Here is a 25,114-nt window from a genome sequence, read left to right on the forward strand (position 1 = left end):
TTAAATGCACTGCTTTTTAAAGCAATGCATCTTGTTTAACACTGCTCTTTGAGAAAGTAGGACAAATTGCTAACAAGTTTAGATGGTTCTGAATCTGTGGTGGGCTCTTGTTTTGTTTTTGTTTTTTGGTGTGCAGATATTGAAAAATGCTTGAAACTTTGCTCTCAACATTTAAGGAATAAAATACATACAAATGAAGTGTTTGACTTTTTTTTAATCCTATCATGATCTTAAAAGTGAGCTTGTTTAGGAAGGGCTATATGAGCATTTAGATTTCATAGCCATCTGGTGCATTCAGTGCAACTAGGTGTTTGAAATGTAGCCTTCTCCTGTTGGATAGAGGCTCTCTCTGTCCTTTAAAGAGAGCTTCAGTCGAGTCAGAACACAGTTCTATCAAGTGACTGTCTTCTGCTCTCATCTGCCTTGTGATCAGTGATGCTGCTGTCTCCCAGAATGTGCTTGATGATTTATGGCTATCAGCAGCTTCCAATTCCTTCCAGTTGTTCATTAGTTCTTCTGAGAATGACAGGGAGAAGGTGGGAGCCTTTACAGCATGAATAGAAATCATATACTCAGCTTCTGTCTATCATATTGCATTCTATTTTGTGCATCTTGAGGAATAAAGAACTTCATTTATTTATTAGATTTATATTCTGCTTTTTTCTGATAACAAACTCAAAGCAGCTTACATCATTTTCCTCCTCTGCTCTCAGTCTTATACCCACAATAAGAACCCCAAAGTCACTCAGTTGGCTCAATGGCCAAGAGGGGACTAGAACTCAGATTGCCTGAGTGCCAGTCCTGCATGCTTAACCACTACACCAAACTGGCTGTCAGCTGAGCACTGAATGGAGTTTATATGGCTTCATAAAACCTGAAGAGTAAGCCAGGCCCATTTAGCTTTGTACCCTAACTGTTGGTGTCCGGTTATAAAAATAACTAAATAAAAACAAATATTGAGTGATCATTGTGGAGAGAAGCACCCAAGGCCAAGGTTCATAACCTCACTGGCAGGCTGCATGGCTGTGCCTTTGCCATTTGGTAAGATTCAGGTCGCCTTTGAAGATGGGCAGAGTTTGCCTACTGTACTAGTGGAAGAGGGAAAGAAGCATATTCTTACATTGTTTAGGCAACAAGGGGATCCGCCCCACCCATTTTGCTGGGCTTATATGGCTACAAATTGTGTGTGAGGGATGGTTGGATGCCATGTCTTGGGCTCATGGAAACCTGAGCTTGGCCCTGGTTGGTTGGTTCCCTGTTTGAGGCAAGATCCCACACTAGGGCTCCTTACATTTACAAGGAGTGCTATCATGGAAATTTATCACAGTTGGGGTGCAAGTTAATGAATACAGTGCCATTTCCACTTTATTGAAAATGTGATCATATGCCATACAAACATGTAATTATGGACAAGTGGTAGGAGTGGGAAAGGGGACGTGTGCAGAGGAATGGCACTTTAAAGATGTGTGTGCATGCGTATGTTTGTGTGCATTTGTGTTTGGCTCAATTAGCTCTGCACAAATTCACTGGAGCGAAGGAACAGAATTTTTAAAAAGAAAAGAGCTGTTCCATCAGAAACAATCAAGAGAAGGAGGAGGGCTGGGCAAAGAGGAGGAGGAGGAGGGTATAGGCTGCTTGCTTTCATCTTCCAACTTCCCAAAGGAATTCCTGCAACTAAGTGAAAGCTCCTCTCCCATGCTGATCTTCCCAAGACTAAAATCTATTGAAATCAGCATGATTTGCTTCTGAGTAAGGCAATTGGAGATAATGTGACTTCTGCATAGACATGCATTTTCAGCTAGTTGTTCTTTTAGGCAAGCTGATAAAGGGAACAATTGGGAAAACTTGAAAAGGCATAGTAAACACCATTTTTTAAGGATGGGGTAGGAAATCAGCATTGCATTTACTCTTCAGTTCACTGGGCAAGTTAGAGAAGCCATGCATGCAATGGGAAGCAGCAATGAGGCAGTTTGGAAAGCAACTGATGGATCTTCTCGCTGTTCTGCCAAATCTCTTGAGAGGACTCGTGCTGTCTCACCTCGGTGCATCCGCTGGAAGCCCATGGAAGCCACTGCGCCTGTCCCCAAAGCACACTGGTTTGACAGGTAAAAACATAACATGAGATATTAAAAAGTCATGATATCCTTGGTCTGAAGAAATCTGGGAAATAAGGACAGAAAGAGCATGTGGAGGATGATTAGGGGTGTGCATGCTAGTGAGGCAGGCATTGCAGTGCCAAGAAAAGAAAAGCCTAATGTAGATTGCCTCCAGGTCTCCAAGGAGTGCTCAAACCGCCTTTAGGACAGTGAGGACTAATTGTTTTTATGGGAGCAGAAAGACAGATCTAGAGTAATGGGCAAGCTTGTTCTGGGGCTAGAGCTAATGATGTGCTAGCACAGACAACACTTTGGTTTGATTTTCTTCCAAAGTCCCATGACTTGAAAAGGGGAAAAGCATTCTCAATTCACACTCCATCTGTTAATCAGTGTCTCCCATACCAGGATGCCTGCTTTATTATCCAATATCCTCTGAGTGAATGGCCAATGTTGTAAGGGTGTTATCACTGTCTCTAGCTTTGCTTTTATTTCCCCTCTGTTCTCACTGTTTACTGTCCCTGCCTTCACCACCAGACATGCATGTGTATAAACATGTAACTCAACATAACATGTACTATCTCTGATGAAGTGGGCTATAGCCCAGGAAGGCCTGTGCAATAATAAATTTAGGGATCCTGTGCTTACATGACTGTAAAAGAAATACTAACAAACAATTACGCCCATGTAAAAACAAAGACAAAAAACAGTCATTAATCTGGACATGTCCTATAAGGTAGTTCCTAATTCCTAAATAGTAATTTCTGAATATATGGTGTAGAAATAGTCCTCTCAATAGACCACGTTGTGTCCGCTGCTTCAGTTTCTGCAGCTGTTGCCTAGTCTAAAGTTTTGTTCTTCCATAGCTTGTGAAGATGGGAATCTGCATTGCAGGAATGGGGAAGCCTTTCTCCTCCTGCTACGTGTTTTCCCCCACATACATCCTGCCTTGTCTTTGTCTCCAATTTGCTGGGCTTTGTCTTTTCGAAATGTGTCAGATGTTACAGTGTCAGCATTTTATGCAGACTATATTGCTTTTATATTCTCTTGCTTCCTCCCATTTGGGCAGGCAACTGCTGCTCAGCCCATATGGAATGCTTCTCTCATGCTCCTAAGCATAATGGATGTGCACCTGTGGGTCTCATGCGCTCCCATTTTCCGAAGCTTCTGCATCTAGTTAGTATGCAGGAAGGCAAGGCCTTTAAAATGTATGAGGGATGCATAGCATTAAAGGAGGGAGTGATTTGGTTGGCTCTTTGATATCTTCTCTCGTCAATGGGCTTCTTCTTGTGCTAGGGTCATATGAGAAGCCCTGGGCCATGTCAGAGCAATCTATACCATGGTTTCTTCCTACACAGGCTCTGTTTCTGGAAGACCTGAAACCGGGTGCAGTAAGAAGCTACTGCATAGCACCTTCTCGCAGGGTCTGAGGTGTCTCATGTTTTGAAATCTAGACATGACAGAGTTCCCCAACTTATTCAAAGTGGCCCAATGTGGTTGCGCGCACACACGCACACACACACAAATTCCAAAATGGTCATTTGTTCTGTGTTTGGTGAGTGCAAATTTATTCTGAGCATCCAGGAGAGCTTTGGCCATTGGGTGGGTTCCAGTGGGTTAGAAACCAGAATAGTCATGCCTTGAACATTCCCCATATAGTCTAAATAATCTCACAGGGATAGAAGAAGTTTGCCTTATTCTGAGTCAAGCCATTGACCCATCTAGCTTAGAACTGTGTGCACTGGCAGTAGATCGCCATAGTTTCATTCTCTGCCAGCCCTACTTGGACATGTCACGGACCGAACCTTGGACCTTCTCCATGCCAGGCATGAGTCTAGCACTGAGCTATAGCCATGTCCCATCTTACCAGACTCCAAGCACAGATGAATCTTTGTTTCAGCTTTATAACATATACAGTGTAATCTCCTCCATATCACGGTGTTTACTGCCTCCTCTTGTCCCTGCATTCTGTTCTCCTGTTTCTGTTACACATCCCCCACATAAACCGTGGTCTTCTCCCTCCCTCTGTGACACTCTTTCCTTGCTCCCCCCCCCCCCCGGCCCACACACATTAGAAAACCTGTAAGTTGAAAATTGTATGAGCATGTTGGAACCAAGTGCATCAGCCATGGAAACAGTGCGGGTACAACATGCTCTACCTTGCTCTGAGAAGCCTGGGATTAGTAACAGGATGACAAAGAATAAATTTACGTTCCTTTATCCCAATAAATCTTCTTGCATGGAAGCAACCAACCACAGGTATTTTTTTATGACCCAACATCCTTGCAACACCTTGCAGTATTGTACAAAACTCTCACTATCTTGAGTGATGCCGCTAGAAGAATGAATGGATTCTGTATGCCCATGTGTTGACCAGTTCAGTATACTTAGAGCTGTGAAGGAGAGAGCAATAAAGGTCATTAGGATAGAGTCGTTATACCAGGACATCTGGCAGTGTTGGTACCAATATAGGAACATGGTGGGAGTGGATGAAATATTTAATGCAGCATGTAAGTAGTATAACTAATGTCCTCATAACTCCTTGTAGTGCTGGAAGATTCAGGCAATGTAAGTTATTCTCCTACCCATTTTGTTGCCACGTAAGGATGGCCAAATTGATCAATTTCACATTTTTTCCAATCTTAAATTCAGTTTGTCTTCAGCTCTGAGAATTTCTTCTCTCTTAAAATTAATTTCACCTGAACACTGAAATTACTTTTAAAGTTTTCATGAAAAATTCATAAGCATTTTTCTGTAACTTTATCCCAGTATATAGATTTTTGGAAGCATGTTTGCCTAATGTAGATATTTCATTTGCAAGGAGTATAATACATTTTTGAAAGTTATTTTTCCTAATGTTCCTATTTTTAAACACTTGGTGATTGGAAATTTGGTGCCTGCAGAATCTAGGCATGTGAATTTCAAGCAATGGTGGAGTTTTGCATGTTGGTTAAACATGTAACATTAGAAAGGCTTGCATTAAAATGTGAACTGAAGAAATTTCTTAATCTCTTCTTTGCATGTGGAAGACCCCAGGCTGATCCCTGGCATCTTGAGGTGGGGCTGGAAATATACCTGCCTGAAATTCTGATTGCCACTGCCCAGCAGTGTCGACACTTTTAACCTAGATAAACCCATGGTCTGTTATGGTATATGATGGCTTCTTGTTTTCCTATGGACATCCAGGGTCACAACTGCTGGAATTTCTTCTATATGTGCTATATAATGCTTAGCACAAGTGAAGCTATCTGAGGATAAATGGGAGGAATAGTAGATCAACTCAAGGGAAAGAAGGAACATGATTCAAGGTCTCACAGGGAACTTTAATTCTAATTTCACAGATTGACTGTAAACCATCATAATTCCACTTTCTTCATCATTGCTTGTGTGTGAAAAGCTGATGCACGCCCGTGGTTTACAGTTCTGCCTCTTACCTTGTTCAGCATTGAAATGCTCGACCATAATGCTGCATTAGCATTGATCCAAATTCATCATCTTTTGTTTTGCTCCTATTCTTTCTCTTTTAAAAATAACCAAGTACTTAAGTACGTAGAAAAAATTGCCCATGACAGCATTAACTGTACTGCTTAACATCTTGCAGTGCAGACATTACTAACACAAGGTATTTTTAAAAGTGGTGAGAAATGTATTTGTCTTATTTTCTTGATTTGAAAACAGATGAATGGATGAAAAAAAAAACCCCAAAACAAAACCCAGAATCCAAACAGATGTAACAAAAAATCACAGCTCCTTGTGGAAACCAAATGCTGTCACAGTGTCACAAATATCAGAGAGTTTTCCCCAACAACCTTGATCCCCAAGGAAATTATATCCTTTTTTCTTGCAAGGATGAATCTTTCAGTGTAGCTATCACAAGGTCAAATTTGCAAAACAGAATATCTCTCTCTCTCCTCCTCTCTCCCTCTCCCCTCTTTCCTCCCCTCTTCTGGCAAATATTCAGATTAAAAAGGCAGGTAGTTTTTGTAAGACAGCTAGCTAATTTTGGCAAAGAATACTGCTCTTGTACCTCTGCCAAAAGGCTCTGTTCTTCTCTATGAATGCCTTTCTTGTCACCTGAGGAAGTGACAAAACGTACTTATCATGGGGCAAGTGAACTGGCCGAACAAAATGTGCTCATTTTTTCAACAGTGTTGTCAGTAGTTTCTATAATATTTGACGGGTGATGGTGGCAGAAATATTTCATGCTACAGGGTCAAGAAATAGCTTTTCTCTGAGTCGTACAATAACTTTTATCCCGTGGCTTCTTTGATGTAAAGAAACAGCAGCAATGCTTAGTGGTCTCATTCCATGTATAAATATGTGCAGCTGAAGGTACTAGTTAGGAACAAGGTGCCAGCTGTCCTTCACACGGATATGGCAATATGTAGTGCTGCACAGATTTATGTCTGTGGCCAGTCTGATTCTCTGACTGTTTTCCTACTATGGAATTACCTTCAAAATAAGTTGGAGACATGCAAGTGTGTGTTTGTGTGTGTGAAAATTCTTATATTCCTGTGGGAGACTATCACGCATTTGCCAACATGATGCCCTCCAGATGGTTGGGAATGCAACTTGCATCAGCCCCAACCAGCAAGCCAAATGGTCAGGATTTATGGGAGTTGTAGTCTAAAAAACTCTGGAGGACACTAGATTGGGGAAAGCTGCAGCAGATTCTTGCGTTAAGTTTGGGTTCCATTAGACCTGTCACTTGTGTATACTTGCCCACTTCCCAAGACACAATGAAGTTCATTGATTAAAAAAATGGTTTTGAAAACATTTGGTCAATAGATGACTTCCTCATATTAATCATGCTACACCTGTGACTATTGTGTACAATCCGGTGAAGGAAAAGGTAGTCATCTTGGTTTCCCTTATAGTATTATAGTATCAGAAAAGGCAGCGGTGAATTGCATCCTTGAATCTACCTCTTGGATAGGAGTGTCGAATCTCCTTTCAGGCTTGAAGACCAGGTTCAATTTCAGAGAAGCTTTCAAGGGCTGCATTTTAGTTGTGTGTGTGTGTGTGATTTAATTCTGTTTTAATCAGGGACTGTCAATTGTTCTGATGTTTTTACTGCTGTAAACTATCTGGAGACTTTCTATGGAAGTAGATAGTATATAAAAAATAAAAAAGGAGATGTATGGGGGTGGACCTAAAAATTCTTGTACGAATAACTACAATCAGACTGACCCTTCCCGGAACATAAGCTGCCTCCATCCCCTCCCCAGCATGAATTTAACTGAAACATTTCAGATCGGTTTTGACTTCATAATCATGAGACTAGAAATTCTTATGGCTATTACAATAGGTTTCAGAAGTCTGATTATCTTTTCCATTAGGGATTAATCCTGTTTTCCTATTATATCCAAATGCACTGTGATACATTCAGAGATCACCGGTATGATCTACGAATTTACATTTTGCAAAGCTTCATCTGGTCTATATTGCAAGTATCTATTAAATACACAGAGACACACACATTCAGTGGGCAAATAAGGATTTTTTTTTTCAGGCATTTAGATAAAATGACCTGAATTGGCAGCAGATAAAATTTAAAAGTGGAGAGGTACCTAAAATGCCTTTAATATCCATATTGGATTACCCAGAGTACTTTCTCTTTCACTTCCCTGCAACAAAGGGAATGAATGTGCCTTGAGGACTAGAAGCCTAGCAGACTTCACTTTAACACAAGAAAACCAAGTTGCAGTGGAAAAAGTACAGAACTGAACCTGAATTTGTTGTGGCCACTTGCCTTTTGCTTTTAAAGAAAAATACAAAGCCCTGGGGAATCTCCTGTTGTACAGAAGTAGAGCTGGAGATCCACAAATCCATAAATTACCAGACAGCTTGGGAGCCTTTGAGCACTTTCAGGAGCTGCACAGACCTTTCATGGCCATAAAATTTTACAAGGAAGGAAAATTACTTTAGTTCATTAAACTCTCCTTCTGTGCCTGCCAACTTTAAATTGGCAAAATGCTTTGCATATATCCCTGCACCCAGATAGATGGTTCTTTGTTTCTAACAAATTAGAGTGTAAATGCATTCAACTCTTTCTGAGGTGTGATAAAAACTTCAGAGACAACTAAGAAGTGTCAAGTCAAAGGCAGTTAGTCTCCTGTATCAAGGAGACACCGACATTAGAGGGAGGGATGTTTGATCACTTCGGATAGACTACTAAGAAGCAGTCATTGCTGATCCAATGCAATGGAGTAATCTCAGAATTCTTGCTTTATCAGCACAGGGATTAACATAGCTCATCCACAGCCCTGTCCACATATTTACAAAGTATAATTAATAAGGGGACTGGGGAAGACAGGAATGTAGCTTCCTAGCAGCAGTGTATGTGAAAAATAATTTAAAATTCCGTCAGCCTTAGCCAACAGAGCCAATGGTCAAGATGTTGGGAGTTGTAGTTCTGAACATCTGGAGGATACCAGGTGTAAGAGCACACCACATTGTGTGTTATATTGATCAATATACAGTGTTATATTGATCAATATCCAGATGCAATACCTCATTCATAAAATCAGCAAGGGAAAGCCATTTGATTTTAAATGTCTCTTGTTTGTTTTTGCTCGGAATGTATACATTAGTATTTTTGGCCCTGTTGTAATGCAAGCCATTCACTTTTTCATCATAGGAGCATGAGGTTCCTACCATTTCTTTACTTCAAGAAATGTTGCAACTATTAGCATAGCAAATATGAACTCATTTTTAATTCAAGATAACTTTCAAGGTAGCCAATTAGAAACACTAAAGGGCTCAAAAGGATGACTTGCTTGAATTGTCATAGAGATTATATAGAGACTCTTCTCCAAACATTCTTAATATCAGGATAGTCCCACTGTGCATAGAATCAGCTTTCCAATGTGCTGGCCATCATTTGTCATTGTCATGTGCATATGTTATGGTTAGCTGATACGGAAAGGCTTCAGGCTATTCTTATTGGAACTCCCAGGTCCACTAATTAGAGGCAGGTGCAGATTAGTGTATCTATTTGAGAAGGGGTGGAGCAGTGCAGTGGAGTCAGTAACCCAGGCACTGTATGTACAAATCAACACCTGAGATACTAGACCAGGAATTTGGGCATGAGACCCTCCCTGTGGCTGGCAAAGCTATGCAGAGACCTATTCAAGGATAGCCAATTACTACTCGTATTTCACAGGTGGAGGATTTGGAGAAATGTATGCTGAGTGCAAGGCCTGCATCGACAGAAACCCTTGCTGATCCAGTGCAAATCACCCAGAGATCTAACAGTAGAACTTAAGCTAGCTTCTCCCGCCCTTGGAGTAAATACTAAATATTTCCATAAGAGCTCGCACCAAGTAAAACATTATGAGTACAGTAATTTTCAGATTCATGTTTGATATGCCTCTCTATCCTAACAATGCAAGATTTCCCCCCTTATTTGGGTATCTAAGTTGCCAACATAACTTTTCGAAATCAAGGCTGTTTTCTAGCATATCGTTTTTGTTCCCTCCCAAACTATCCCCATAATGCAAAGAACATGGCATTGTTGTCACTGAACAGTAATTATTTATAAACAATGCTTGAGTATGCCGAGTGGATTCCAAAGTATCTACATGTGAATATTTGTACATTTACAGATGATGTAGTTGTTTTCACTGCCTTTGTGGGCTGCAGCATAGGAATAAGCATTATATTGGTTCCTGTACCCCATATCAGAGATGGCTCTCCAGTTAAGGGATAAGCTGCTCACTGAAGCCTGCCTGGTACCAATAGTAATATCTTCTCAGTGCCAGGTTAAGGCTGTCCTCTACTGAGGATATTGAATTATTATTATATTGGGACTATATTTGCTGCTGAAACAGATCTTATGATTTAAGTTGCAGCTTTTTTTATACCTTCTTTAAATTTGGTTTAAAAGTTTATATGGTGATGTTTTGATTTTTTTAAAATTGTAGTCTGTATTTCATGTGTTTTAAACCTCCCAGAGAGTGTTAGCTATTGTGTGATATAGAAATAAAACAAAATAATTATTTTTATTCAAGTATTATTTTAAAAATATTTAAAATAATGCTTGAAACACTATTTGTCCTGGAGGCAGAAACTGTGGGCATAAGACAATGTGTTCTTGCACTAGCAGGAATTTCCACTAGTGCAATGGAAAGCTAGTCAAGAACCATCGGAAACTACATGCGAATGGTAGGGCACACTCACATTTCTAGAACAGAGTGAGTCAGCACAGCTTGCAGAAAGGATATCAGCTGACCTGTCCTGTTCTAGACACACTAGTTTCCAGGCTTGCTGAACCAAACACCAATGACCTTCCCACTAGCACAACCTCATGAGTGTTAACAGAATCTCAGCATTGTTTACTGCCTAACGTTCATGTTGCAGTTTTGGCAACATGATTGGTTTCATTGCTCAAAAATTTTCCAGTGAGAAAGCATGGAACCTCCAATTTAGGTTGCAATGTTTTCTCTAACAGATTCAGTGGTATTCAACAAAAGAACATGAGCTTGTTGATCCTAATTCAATCTTGTTTTTGCAGAAACACTAGTACTCTTTAAGCTTTGAGGCTCATACTTTATGAAGCCATTTTATCTCAGGTAACACCAGGATCTCCAGAACAGGTCATCAAGCTGACGCTAATCCCCACAAGCCAGCTTCAACCCTTTGGGCTTCATTGGGCAGGAGCAAGAGAGCCGAGTCGATTAACCTTTGAAGTCATTCATTCTTTTTTATGCAGGAGCAGAGCTAGCCAGGCATGTTAGCCCTCCCAGACCCATTTATCTTGGTATTGAGAGCAGATAACAGATTCTGGGATGATTAGTCTTAGCATGATTGATATTAATAGGTCTCAGTGATTAAGAACCTCATTGTTGAACCTGCCATTTTTATGACAAGCAGGAAATCTCTCTTTTTCATTTCTGCGATGACTTCTACCTTTCCATATGTTACTGTTCCATGCTTAGGATATTTGTCTTCAAAAACTGACTGGGGGGACTTTGCAACATAGATATGAAATATTCTTGAGCATGATGTGAATTATATGATCCACAGTTGATCAATGGCACATTAGCTTACGAATCTAGCCACATTTTTACTGCTGTAAATCTGTTTGCTGTTTGTGACATTTATCACCAACAGCATGTTTTCACACTGAAATGAAAAATAAATAAAACATGGATAGTTGTGTAATCCCTTTGAGCATGCCTAATGACATGACACATTCCAGAATCATAGCTTCATTTGGAACTAGTCAATGGTGGCATTGAGACAGAACCTGTTGAATGGGCTTAGAATCCTAACAGATTTATAGTAGCATAAGCTTATCTGGATGATTTGTAGAAAAACCACATTTCAATGGCACTCGCCTTAACCAGGTCACAGCACCTGTTGCCCTTTTACAGGACACTAATTACGACATGGCTAAAAACAGTATGGGGTTTTGTTTTGTTTTTTGCCTCCTTCCTGTGTAAATAAGCATGGTTGGTTCAGACTAGCAGACTGTGAAATGGCTGCAGGTGCCCAGGACTGGCATCATTAGCTTCTATATAAGTCATTCAGAATATTATTTTACCAGTCCAAACAAACAGAATTCTCTGGCATTCTTATGTAGTGGTTTAGAATGCAGTCACAATTACCAACTTCCTGGGAGAGCCAGTTGAGAATTTAGATCACAAAATGCTTCTCATCTTCCCATTGAAGAGGCTCTGCACAAAAGCTTGATATTATTTATAATTATCAGGCATAAGGAAGAGTGAGATAATCTTTGTGGAGATGCTTGGCATATTAGCCAGCCTTTTAAAGCTCACAGCAAGGCACAGGGGACATGTGGGTAAAATCCCAAGATATTATGAACAAACCACAGCAAGGAAGAAAACAGCTTGCAAGTAACCCAAAGCACAGAAGTTGGAATCTGAAAAAGACCTATTACGTTATCTAACTGTTTTTTGTGCCAGACTGCAATTGTTCCCTGTCGTATCTTTGCCAGCACTGCTAGATGGGACTGCAGCAAGTATAAACAGGCATTCCCACTAGGAAAGACATCACGCTTGCTTAAAGTAACAGAAGCATGTGCTTTATCTCTATGTAAGTCAGTTAAAAATAACTACGATCTCCACTAGCTGGCGGTGAAATGATTTAAGAGTCCTCTATCATGCATTATAGGACGCTACAGCAAAAAAGCCACCATAATTTATTTTTATTGATTCAACCACCAACACAGGATCATATCTTTCAGTTGTTCTCTTTGCTAAGATACCACCCTCAAAGTCTTGGGCAAATTTATCCCTTCTTGTTTTTGTTGTGGTCTTTGTTTTTCTTAAAGCTAAGGCATGCATCACAGGCTCCAAGAGCATAAAAAAAAAAAAAAACCAAGTTGATAAAAAAAGAAGGGTGTGTACATGGGAGTAGAATGTGGATAGGATGCCATTTCTACTTCCAGTTCTTCTCAGATACTATCAGACAAAAGAGGACCTGCAAAGTTTGTGTCTGGGTTACTCTGATGTCCCACAGACCAGTCTAAAATCATCAAGATCTAGCTTTTATTGTGTAAGCATTCTAGCACATTCATGGAATTTGATATTGGGTCTGAATACTCTTGTCTTTGTTATCCCACTTCTTCCAACCATTTTCTTACTAAGAAAATATGTTAAGTAATAGTTCCAGTATGTCTTTTGACCGGTAATGCTAGAAGCCTTCAATTTAGATTGGAACACCCTTCAACAACTTGAAACTGCTAGTGCTTTAAAAGTAGTAAGACTAATGCTAATCTTCTATATTTTAGATGCGCCAACTTTTGAGTTCAGATAATAGTTAATAGATTAAAACCTGTTAATGGAAAGCAAGGCATTTGAGTCCTTGAGATGACAGTGGAATGTGATAAACAGCTAGGACAGATTGAGTATATTTGCATAGTATTAGGAAGCAACTTGGTTCCAGCAGTTTAACTCCTTACTTTGCAGCTGATAGTGTGTTTGACGTCTGCAGTAGAAAATGTACAGCTCGACTGGGGAATCAATTCACTAAAGAACTTTAATTTTTCCATCTCAGGATAGAAAAGCATGTAGGCATAGAGACTTTTGAACCACTCTGAGCATCTTGTGCCCAATGAACATTACCAGTCAGGGCTTTCCAGGTAGGATCCTTTCTGTGTTATTGATGCTACATGAACCCAAGTGGGCATGTGTGCTGCTTTTCCACGAAAAGAGTCCTCTGTCTGGTGATGTGGCAGAGGGCAGTCTTCTATGTGATGCTATCCAACATTTGAAGGGGTGTCCAGTTTAAAAATCAAGAACCATAAGAAGAGAATAGGAACCTTATAGCTGCCCACCAGAAATTAGTGCTGGGGCAGCTGACACAGCATCTGAACCCCGCTGTGATGAAATGTATTGCATTTCCATTTGAAATACAGCAAATATTACTAAATTTGCATCTACATGCATATATTTGCACAAGAACATTTTGTGCAAATCTGTGCTCTCTTTTGGGGGGATTTTTTTTGTCATGCATAAGTGGCCAGCCGAACATTACTGATACTTATAATGAGCAACGATAATTATATATTGATACTATGAATAATATGACAGGACATATAGTGATTGAAGCAGGAAGGGAAAGAAGAATTTGTACTGTAATTTAGAAGAATTGTTTTCACTCCCCCCGCTCCCTCTCAAATTAGGATTGCCATGAGCAACAAAACATGCAGGAGGCCAGGTAGCACTGGGATAGTTTTATATCTAATTCTAATAAGCAATTGTAGCAAAGTTAGTCACTGAAAATTTAGGAGCTGAAAATTCAGTGATGCAATGTAGATATCTTGATGCTTTTTGTATGATTGTCGCTAGTGCTTGGAAAAGATGCCTGCTCAGCTAAGGTTAAGTTAAAGCCAGTCAGCATAGGGATGTTTTTTCCTACTCTGGAATGCCATTCCAATGGAAATATCATTGATTCTGGCTTTTTCTTTCTGGGGCCACATTTATTCATTTATTGCCCAGGCACTTTACCATTTTTATTTTAATATTTTAAGTTTTAAATTTTAAAAATGATTTGATGTATTTTGTTTGGCTTTGCTACCTGTTTAATTTGATGTTTGATATAATAACTTTATTTTTAGTTTGGATTTCTTGTTTGTAATCTTGTGTACACTGACTTGGGTTCTGTGGATGGAAGGCAGTCGAATACTTAGGATACAACTTACACCAGATCAGAATCTTTGTCCATCTAACCCAGTCTTATATTCTCTGACTAGCAGTGACTCTCCATGGTGTCTTGCAAAGGTCATTGCCATCATTTGCTTTTAGTAATCCATACACCCACAGTTGCAGTAATTAACAATGTAGTTATATATAGAGCACCCATTTATGTATCACCAAAAATGAGGAAATGCATAACACACACGCACACACAAAGGAAGAAAGAAGGTATTTTTCTTAAAATGTGCATGTGCTGAATCTTATGTATATATGCACGTATGGGAAAGCATTACTAAAATGAGTTGACAATAACTTTCAAGTGCCCTGCTCTCCTATTTTGTTCTTTGGTTCTCTGGTTTAAACCATACTGTGACCAGACAGCCCTTCAAATACCAAGGTATCCTCTGTAAATTACATGGACAACCAAGTTATGTAGGTTCTTCTTGGACTGAAGATGTCACAAAGACGGAAACAGTGCAAGGAGCTGAAGGGTATCATCAACTAGTGGGTTTTGACTAAAATGTGCTTGTGTGGCACTTCAGAATAGGGAATATATGAACATAATCATAGAATAGTAGAATTGGAAGGGGCCATGAAGGCCATCGGGTCCATCCCTCTGCTGTTGCAGGACACCAACTTACACTATCCCACTCAGATGGCAGGAATGAAATATTTTTTTTGGAATCATAAACTTCAAAATAATTAAAGGCCAAACTCCTAGTTGCATCCATTACACTGCATCCAGATGTGGATTTTCGTATCCTTTACTATCATGTAAGGCTATGTAGTCCGGATTTATATCAGGGCTGTGGTACTCAAGGGTGGAGTTAAATCTTTCCCCAACCCAGTTTTGTTCTGAAATTCCAGCCCTGCCATGGTGATGGATGTTTAGAAAAAAAAAAGATGTGTATGGGAAGCTTTTATTGAATCAATGCAGATGTTTTTCTTTTTTAGTCTCCCCGTTTGGAGAGCGTGATTTTATGGCTGGAACAGAAGGGTTAACCCTCGTCTTCCAGAGTTCCATGGTTTTGATCAATGAGTAAAATAAGCGAAGCCTCACCTACACCTGATGCAGTTACAGTGGCGTCTTGGTTCACGAACGCCAAATCGGGTCGCGAACAAAAATTTCATAAAAATTTAGACTCAGGCCGCGAACTCTGCATTGGGTAGCGACCATGATCGCGGCCATCTCCCCACCCCCGCAAGTGGGGAGATGACCACGATCGTGCTGGGAAGGGAAGGAGGTGGCCACGATCTTTGTTGTTCTTTTTCACTTTGCTCCACATTTTTCTGATTTAAAAAAATAGTTACAGAATGGATTCACCTTATTTACATTGAACCGTATGGGGAAATTTAACTTGGCTCATGACCAATTTGGGTCACAACCAGAGTCCTGGAACAGATTAAGTTCGTGAGCCAAGGTACCACTGTATTATCATGTATTTTGGCTCTTACTGCCACAAACAAGAGTTTAAGATTGAAACCCTTAATTGTAATCAGAAGCTTACATTGTAGTGCATTGGACTTACAGGAGTTGTATGTGCAAAAATATAGACTAAAAGTCATTTCTCCAAACCCATGGTCTACATGAAAATCTAAAATTAGTATAAAATTACTATATTTTCTACAGTGAAGTATGGTCTGCCTCCATTTGTCCACAATTGCATCTGTTGGAGCACCTTCCATGCTCAGATGTGGACAGCATTATTTTGGGAAATAATTTCTGTCAGAACAGTCTAGCTACATAGATGCTCTCTGCGTGGACACTTCAACTTGCAATTTGTTTGGCTTTCAGCAGAAGCAGCAGTAACCACATGGACCGTATCCAAGTCCTCAGATGAAAGACCACTGGTTACTGTGCCCTGCCTCTGTAGGCCTCTTTAATTGTCCATATGATTTGGCTAGATAGGACAAGTATAGGACAAAAAAGGCTTTTCCCCTTTTTGAAAGGATGCTCTTTGTCTAGGTGGTGTTTTATCAGAAATATTAAGATGAATATTGTGTATTCATATTGTAGTCCCCCATCAAAACATTTGGAGGGCCCCAAGATGCCCACTTCTGATCTAGAGTTAGAAGCTGGGTTCATAATTGCATCTGGGAAATCCAGTGTCTAGAGCATAGCAATGACTTGAAGACTAACTATGCTGTCCAATTCTCTCAGTAACTACTTTGATGCACACCCTGAATGAAATGCACTTCTTTTGCACTGTCCTCTGCTACCTCATCTGCTTGCCATATGTGTCTCCAAACACATCTGCTGATTCCTTCACGGTGTTCAAGGAATAAGCTCTTCCAGCAAGCAGATGATGATGTCGAGGAAGATCTAGCTCAAAAGCATGTTAGGCTTTATTAAGACAGAGGACAACTTGCTGTCAGTCCAGTAAAATTAGTCCAAGCTGGGACCTTTCAAGTCAATACAAAGGAAGCCAAGCTCAGATTCTTAAGTCAGGGGAGTAGAGTGCCTTCATAGGGAACATAGTAGAGACTACACAGTTAGATCTTTTCTGAAAAGAGAGGTCATTGAGAAATTATAACAAAGGACATTTATATGATTACGGTTTTCAAGGAAGAGTGAGAGAAAGAGCAGGATGAGTGGCATAAATGTACAATATGCTTTTAAGCTTTGGAACTGGGTAGGACTTAGAAAAAGTAGAAGAGAGTAATAAACATAAGTAAAAGAACTACAAGAGCCCCTTCCTTATTATTTTTGGATATAAGCCATTCTTTCCTCCACTCTTCAGCAAAAGAGTTTTGAAGCAGATCTTGTACCCTGGATATGTTATGAGCCAGACCCTTCTCTTCCTTCCCTTAGGCTCCAAAACACCAGGCAGTCCTCAACAATGCAGATTTTTATTGGTATTTCACAGCTAAGAAGGCAATAAAACTCCGAGAACACTTTAGCAAGCTGAACAATAAGCTGCTGCTCATGTGAAGAGTGTTGAGCCCAAATTAGAAACTTCTCCCCCATCCTTCCCTTTCAGTAAAGGCAAGGACTGCGGCTCCACGCTCAGGGTGGCTCCCATTGGTGGAGAGCCAGCTGGAAGACCTATGTAAGCCTTCTAAAACCAGACAGCTCATCTTCCTTGGTGCCTCATGACAGTGTCAGGGACCAGGCAAGGCAGCAGCAATAATCACTCCTCTCCTGGGACCTCTCCATCTCTTTCAAAACATTTCTGCTCTCATGGTTGACTTGAGAAACTTCAGGAAATGACCTTGATGGAGCTTCAATGACTTCTGCCTTCATTGATCCGCTTGCCTTCCCAACTTCTCTTCCTCTGACTCTTCAGAATCTGATCACCTTTGGAAATTTAGCCTGGCCCATCCATTCACTACATACAAGTGTATATAGGATTCTGAAAAATATCCAGGCATATTGCACGGACTGGAGCCTTTCCAGGTCCAGTAAACAAAAACAACACAATGTAGGCTCTAATGAGACAGAGTGGTTTTCTGAGTCCACTACCTTGAACATTAGTGGGTCATGATTCTCCTGTTTAGGTGGCAATCCTAGGCATATTGTCCCAGGAGTAAGTCCAACTAAACATAGCAGGAATTACTTCTGAGTAAACAAACAGATTTGCACAATTAGTGAAATAAGACCAGACGTAGATAGAGGGAAATGCAAAGCTGATTCCCGTGGTATGTTCTATTTTATTCCCCAAGGTTTTTGAATCTGAAATGAAATATTCTAGTTATAAGGATACATTAAGCTAATGCTTTTCCTTTCTAAGCCCTTTCCTCACTCCTTGCTTGATCCTATAATTCCCTTACTTGAATGGATAAGTGCTAAGCATTCCTTTGGGTGATTACAGATGTGTTTTATATATATATATTGTTTCAGAAAACTGAAAGAAGATTCTTTATTTTCTTCCCCTCCCACTTTTTCCTCTTCTATCAGGTGATTCTCATTCTCACAAAGCTGCATGACTTCAACTTGGGAAGTGTTACTGAGAGCTCACTCTGGAGGTAAGCAGATTATCTACATCATAGTATCGCTGGGGCAGGCACCAGCTGCATGAAATGTAGATGGGAGGCTGAAGAGTTTGAAATGGAACGAAAAACTGTGCTCATCTTCATGGAGACAGTACCTCCTTGCACATTGGGATGCTCATGATCAGAAAAATGTTATTGCAGAGAAAGTGCAGTGGGATTTGAGGATACTTCTGTCACTTTTTGCACAAGAACAGTACAATACTTGCCTTTGGATTGCCTCTCTGAATAAAAATTACTGGTTCATAGACAAGATTGTGTCAGGTTCTGGTATGCCCTTTGAACACAGAGGCTGGTAAATGTTTCATGCTGAAGCCCACGTCTCAATATGAAAATTGTATTATGGACATAAAAGCACATCATTAGATCCAGGTATCATTCGTTTAGGGAGCTGAATGAAAATCTCCAAAATCTGTTTGTGGCCTTCAGGTGGGAAGGTTAATGTGTGTGTGGAGTTGTGTTTATGCACACACCCACACATACACACCTCAAGTTCTTTCTGCTTAGGAAGACATACGTGATTCTTTTGTAAAAATTTAACAAAAGTAAAATAAAATAAAATAAAATAAAATAAAATAAAATAAAAAGGGCCAAGATGATATTGTGCTGGCCAGATTCAAAGGTATAGTTATTCCTAGGATGGAGGGGACCAGCCAAACCTATGCATGTTTAGATAGAAAAAAGTCCTACAACTCCCAGGGTTCCATGCCCAACCACACAGAGAGACGTTTTTTCTGCGTAAACTTGCATTGGACTGCCTCTGTAGTCATACAAATGAGTTCCGTAAGAGTTTGCACAATAGAGCTTGTTGTGTCTCAGTCACATGCTTTTTTTCTGAATTGCAATACCTCCCTCTTACTGTCCGAAATCTGATTTGGCACCCAAAATATAACTGAATACACAGAAATCCAAGCTCAGACTTTTAAGGAAAAAAGCACTGGGCCTTATAGGATGGTCCTGTCAGTTCATTCCACTTCCAGTTTTTTGTTTTGTTTCTAAAATCTTACATTCTTTCTGTCCCATTAATGAAAAAATGGTTGATTTTAGTCACTTCTTAGAAAATATTGAACGAAACACATTTTTCACCCCTCTTCTAAGAAGCCCCGCGGTTGCTATAGCTATTAGTCGGTGTCTGTTAGCTTCTTTTTAAGTGTTTGGGGAAATCAGTAAAACAGGAATAGAAATGTTAATGAGGTGCAATGTTTAGGAACAGGTTGCCTCTAAAGGAATCCCTGGATGCTTAACAATACAAAGATGAGAATGAATAAATGAAAGAGATTCTCTCAACCCAAGGTTGCACAAAATATTAAACAATTGAATGGTGTCCTCCTACATTCTACCTACCTGTTTTTGTTCATCTTTTTCTCCTTTCATTGGAAAGCCCATGTCAGATACTGCTTCCAAACATAACCATGGGAAAAACAGCTCCCCAGACTGAACATGTAAATGCACTGGGGGTTAATTGTTCCTAAGAGCTCTTGAAACTTTTCGATTTACATGGAACCTCTAAAGCCTAATTGCACTGTACTGTGCTAATCCGCAGAGGTATAAATAACCCTGAGACTAATAGGAGTGAGCACAGTCATTTCCACTTACTGCATACTTTTCAGGGTATTTAAGCCTGGGGGTGGGGGAACCCAAAACTTTTTTTCTTTGTACTTAACAAGTGCAAATGACACAGTGATTATAGTTTAAGCATAATTACTGCACAATCTGGCTCTGCATAAATAATATAACAAGCCAAAGGAATTTTTCTGTTAATGCTGAGAGAAGGCTGCACTGCCTGAGCTGGGAACCAAATAAATACATACATACATACATACATGCCGACAGCATTTTTACACTTGGAAATTTTGGGGCTGAAAAAGGGGAGAAAAAAAATCCTGTGTTCAAAATTAGAGCTTTTCTTTTTTGTACATGTGGGACTTGAAGGGTTCCCAGAAAAAAAAAATGCTAAAATTAACCTGTCTGTTGCTAAAGTGATCCTGGCATGTTCTACTAGTGGAGGTTTCTGAGATACAGGGAATGGTGGAAACCTTGGAGATGAGTAGTTTGGTCATGTTCCAACGTTGATCAAGCACATTTTTCTCCTTGCAGTAGCCAGGCTTTAGGATGTTTGGGGGAAGGAATGTCAAAGAAACTGGACTCTATAGTAGAGAACATTCTCATTTTGAATCTGCGATTGAAGAGTAGCTTGCTACCCGAGGAGAAGGGGGACCTATGTGGACAGCGGAACAGTTCATGCATTACTTCTTTGGCAAAGCATTCACACAGGGACCTTTTGTATAAATGGGGACGTGCTTGCATGCGTCTGCCACTTGGGTTCATAATTCTAGATGCTACAGCAGATAATTCAGTAGCAACTGGAAAACCAGGACTTGTTACTGCAAACCATCAGCTATTTTTGTGGAGATGTTGTGAGAGATGTTTAATGCAGCCATCTACCTGGGAATATTTGGAGAGCATAAGTGACAATCTGGAGTCTATTGCAGGTCTATTGCAGGTTCTGCCTGGATTCTTGTTGATGTACATTTTGTGAATTGATATTTAGCACTTGGTCTGCTGTCTCTTCACTGTTCTTAAGTTGTGTCATACTTCTGCTATACTCACATACCACCTATCCAGGCCTCCACTGTGTTATTCTTGATACTACTCAAATGCTCTGAATTCTACAGAAGCCTATAAACTGCAACCAAAATACTGTTTTCCCAAAGCCCTGAGGTTGAACAGCTTAATCTTGTGCTTTTGGCTTTCTTTCTTGCGTGGTAGCAAAGTAGCATTGTGGTTTCAGCATAGATGTCTTAATTAACGAATTATACTAGGGTAGCAGAAGGAAGAGAATGGATATAAATACCAACAGAAGTGGTTCTCCTTATAAACATTTCTTAAAATATGAAGAAAGGTATAAATTAGATTAGGAGATTCTTTTGCCTGCATGTAGGGAACATGTTGGGTGCATTATGAAAACCTTTTGCTTTGTGTAAAAAAAGACAAATGAATATACACGTTTAAAATGTTTTTCTAATTTGCTAATTTTGTCTTATAAAGTTATTTTGAAAAAGAAAAAGCTATTCATGGTTAGAGAGGGTTCAGTCCTCAGTTGATCTGGATGTGATCATATGGGGTTGTTGGGCAGAAACTGGACTTTGGCCACAGAAGGGAATTTCAGTGAGCTAAACTGAACATGTACACGGAAGGCTGCTAGTAGCTGTAGATCAGAGTAGGTGAGGTGAGCATAGAACTGTGACTCCAGAACTCCTGTTTTCCTTTTCACCCTTCTGGCTTTCACTCAGCTTTAACTCTGCCTCCCTCGCATGGCTGTGTGCATTAATGAAATCTGACACAGTGTTGCAGAGAGTTTCTGCTCTGACCCATTTGCCATGGCAGCTTACAACAGGGGAATGGCAGTAATTAGTTACTCTTCTATCACCGATGATAAATGGACCAGTCCTCCTCTTCCCTTGCCTTTTTAGGGATTCAAGTGAAGTGCAAAAAGTTGGGTGGCCATGAGCCTTCTTTGACAGAGGAGCATCCTTTCTTTGAAGGGCTCTTGACTAGTTTCAGAATTTTGCAAACTGTCTCTCATCCGTAATAAACACCTGAGTAGCGGACTGAACAGGGAGGACACAGGTCCATTGCCTACATGGTGAGGTCATGCATAGTGTTTCTATTTAAATGGCAACAATTCAGTATATGCAGATTTTATCCAAATTGGCACCTGCTTTGTCCTCTTTTTGAATGGCACATTTCCTCCTTTTGTCAATCCATAGCTGCCCATCCTGATTGGGGCATTGCCAGCATAGTATCCATAAGCTATGATTGTACTAGTGCTTAGGCCATCCTTCTCCAGCTGATGTCAGATGTCCTCAAGATGTCTGTCTGCTTCTCCTATCATCTCCAGCTTGTTGAGAGTGATGGAAGTTGTCATCCACCAGATATGTAGGGTACCAGGATTGATATGGAGATGGCTTAGGTGGAGAATGCATGTTACCCCACCAAGATTAGCCAGCAAAGCCCATGGAGATGGGTGATAAAAGCTGGAAGGTCACACATTTCCCAGTGCCGGCTTAGGTTGAGTTCAGGTCCCAGCATTGTCACACAACTGAGTTTTCATCTCATACCAGTCCTGGGATCCTATGAACTGTTGTTTTAGGAAGGCAGATACTGATGGGCAGAACCAGCTCCAGGTGTAAGGAAGGCTTTGGCAAATTTCTTCTGGTGCTCCCTGTGCAATAAGCCTATTAAGCTAGATAGGAAGCCCTTCTTCCAACCCAAGCCAACCTTCATTTTACTGGGGCAGCAAACATGCTGTGCAGGAAAGGGTAGGGCTGTAGCCATGTACCTTATATATATTTTTTCCTACTATGGCCCAGATATATTTTGCAGGCATGAAGCTTGAAGGTGGCTCTGTAGCACTAGTGGATGCTTCTGGCTTTCTGAAAAAGCCATCAATGCAATCTATAGCAGCCTAAAACAACAAAACATTGTAACAATTAAAAAAATAAACAGCAAAACATTAAAAATAACATTTTTAAAAAAGATAAATGTGAAAAGATAGAAACATAGTAAGTCTTGGACCATCTAGTCTGACTGCCAGCAGAAGATGGTTCTACTCAATGTCCAACATGTGGGTGTCCAATCTTTCCTTGAATGCTCTCACTGATGGAGCCTCCACCACCTCCCATGGAAACCCATTCCATATCCTAGGGGTCCTAACCATCAGGAAGTACTTCTTGACATCCAGCCTAAAGCCTGGAACCTTTAGCTTTGCCCCATTGGATTGCATCCTTCCCTGCACCACAGGGAACAGGTCACAACCCTCTACCTTGTGACATCCCATCACATACATGTAAGTCCTTATAAGAACCCTTCTGAGTCTCCTCTTCGTCAGGCTGCAGGTGTACACACTTTCTAAAGGACAAGGGAGTGAAGGCCAACTTTAGCTCTTCAGGAAGTACATTTCACAGTTAGGAAGCCACACAGGAGAAGACTTCTCAATGCCTGAGGAGCAAACCTTTGTGAGTAATGACACTCTCCAAAAGCCCTCTCCTTTAGATCTTAGTCAGGAAAGTTGATAATGAGTCAGGTAGATCATTAGTCAGCCAGTTCTTAAGCCAGTTCTAGGCTAAAAAGGTTAACCTTGAACTGAAAGTAGAAAGCAACTGGCAACCAGTGTTGGCCTCTCAGGGTGCATGTAATATGTAACCTTATAGTTTGAGCTTAGAACATATTTTGTTAGACCAATAGAGCTTGCTGATTACTAGCTCTTGCTGCAGAATTCTTGGCAAGAGTCCTTGATTTAGAGGATGCTGCGATAGGAAATGTCCCAAAGCATTCTTCGATAAGTGAACTTGAGCTGTGCAGCAGTATCAAAGAGTACTTAATTCCAATTCCAGACTGCATAGGAAGGCAAATCAATACAGGTCTAGGGACTGTTTAAACAGAAATAATTAAAAGCAGCATTTAAAAGCTATTTTGCTAACATCCCAGCAGGTAAACAAAACAGATGAAGATTCATATGATAATACTTAAATGCTCTGTTGCACGTATAGGGGATAACATGACTGAGAGCCCATCTCCTTGTCTTCTCTGCTTCAGACAGTTAGGTTCAGGTTTACCTAACATATATGTTGAGGTCTTCTACTCCTTGCTGTGGCCCACAATTGATCTTTTGTGTCAATGAGTTCCTTGAGGTATACCTGGCCATCCTCGTAACAAAAATCTTTTAGAAGTAAGAATGAGCTGCTTCCTATTTTAATTGGCTTTTGTAATAAAGGATGGACTGGTTTTTTGTTTTTTGTTTTTGCATCTTGCTGATGCCAATGTTATTCTGTTCCCTCTTGCATGGGCACGTTTCCTATTTTAGAAAGCACTGTCCTCTACTTGAAGGGCTGTCAGAGGATAGTACATTATTTGAAGGTGTCCTCACTTTGAAGGGCTAGTCTGAAGCTGGCTTAAAGAGAAAGAACTACAAGAACAGGGGCTTGAAACACCTGGATAGCAGAATGAAGAGACATACATTTTCCCCCTCATAGTTTCCTCAACTATGATGCAGTGTGTTGTTATTTAAATTAGACTATTTCTAAACTTGCATTAGCATATAAAAATCAGCACATGCTGCTTTTATACAAACCTGTGCCCTCTTCTGTTCTCCTTTCTGGTGATGCATCCTCCCTGGTTTCTATTAGCAATGCAAAAGTGGTCACCCTGCTCTCCTTTCTCACCCCTTCTATGAATCCCTAAGTTCAATGGCACCTTCTTAGAGTTCTAGAAGGACCCTGCTCTCCCATTGCTGTGCTGAGAAACTTGCAATATGCTGAAGTCCAGACATACCTTCATGCTTATTCATCTGTCTCAATGAAATAATGAAATTTTGCTTCAATTTTCTATATTGAAAAGAAACTTGCAGAGAGCAGTCCTGACAATATTCAATTCCCTAGCACTACTATAATGTTATATAAATTGTCTTTATTATTAAACTAACAATGATTACCATGTTGCCATTTTTGTGCGCACACACAATACGTTTCCCCTTGGCAGATCTCATAGGTAAAATAGCCAGGTAGATACTTCATCATCAGATTCGATTGTTTTTGTTTTTGTTTCAATTTCTTTTTGCTTTAAGAATTGTTCAAAGCTCAGCCTTCATTTGAAGGAAGGAAAAATCTGATCCTCTGTAGAGAGCTGTCCCTACCTTGTACTTGTATTTAATTTTTAAATTTGCCAAGTAAAATAGAACTTGCCACCCAGGACTACTTTATGTTGCTTCATGGTAAGGTTGGCCCTCTGATGCTCAGAGCTTCATTTTGGATCTGTCCTTGGAGTAGAAGGGCCGCCCACAAATAGCTAGAGCAGTCTGTGTGTTGG

General features: G+C 40.3%; 1 protein-coding gene across 1 annotated transcript in view; it reads left to right on the top strand.

The window, feature by feature from the left end:
• LOC123027410 (VPS10 domain-containing receptor SorCS3) overlaps positions 1-25,114 on the top strand; it is a 597,507-nt gene that overhangs the window by 250,987 nt on the left and 321,406 nt on the right. The window contains exon 5 of the mRNA XM_044438273.1: positions 18,156-18,223. Within this exon, the coding sequence (XP_044294208.1) occupies positions 18,156-18,223 (68 nt within the window). The remainder of the gene's footprint in view (positions 1-18,155; positions 18,224-25,114) is intronic.

This window comes from Varanus komodoensis, unplaced genomic scaffold (genome assembly GCF_004798865.1).
Source record: "Varanus komodoensis strain SLA01 unplaced genomic scaffold, ASM479886v1 scaffold1, whole genome shotgun sequence".
NCBI lineage: Eukaryota > Metazoa > Chordata > Lepidosauria > Squamata > Varanidae > Varanus > Varanus komodoensis.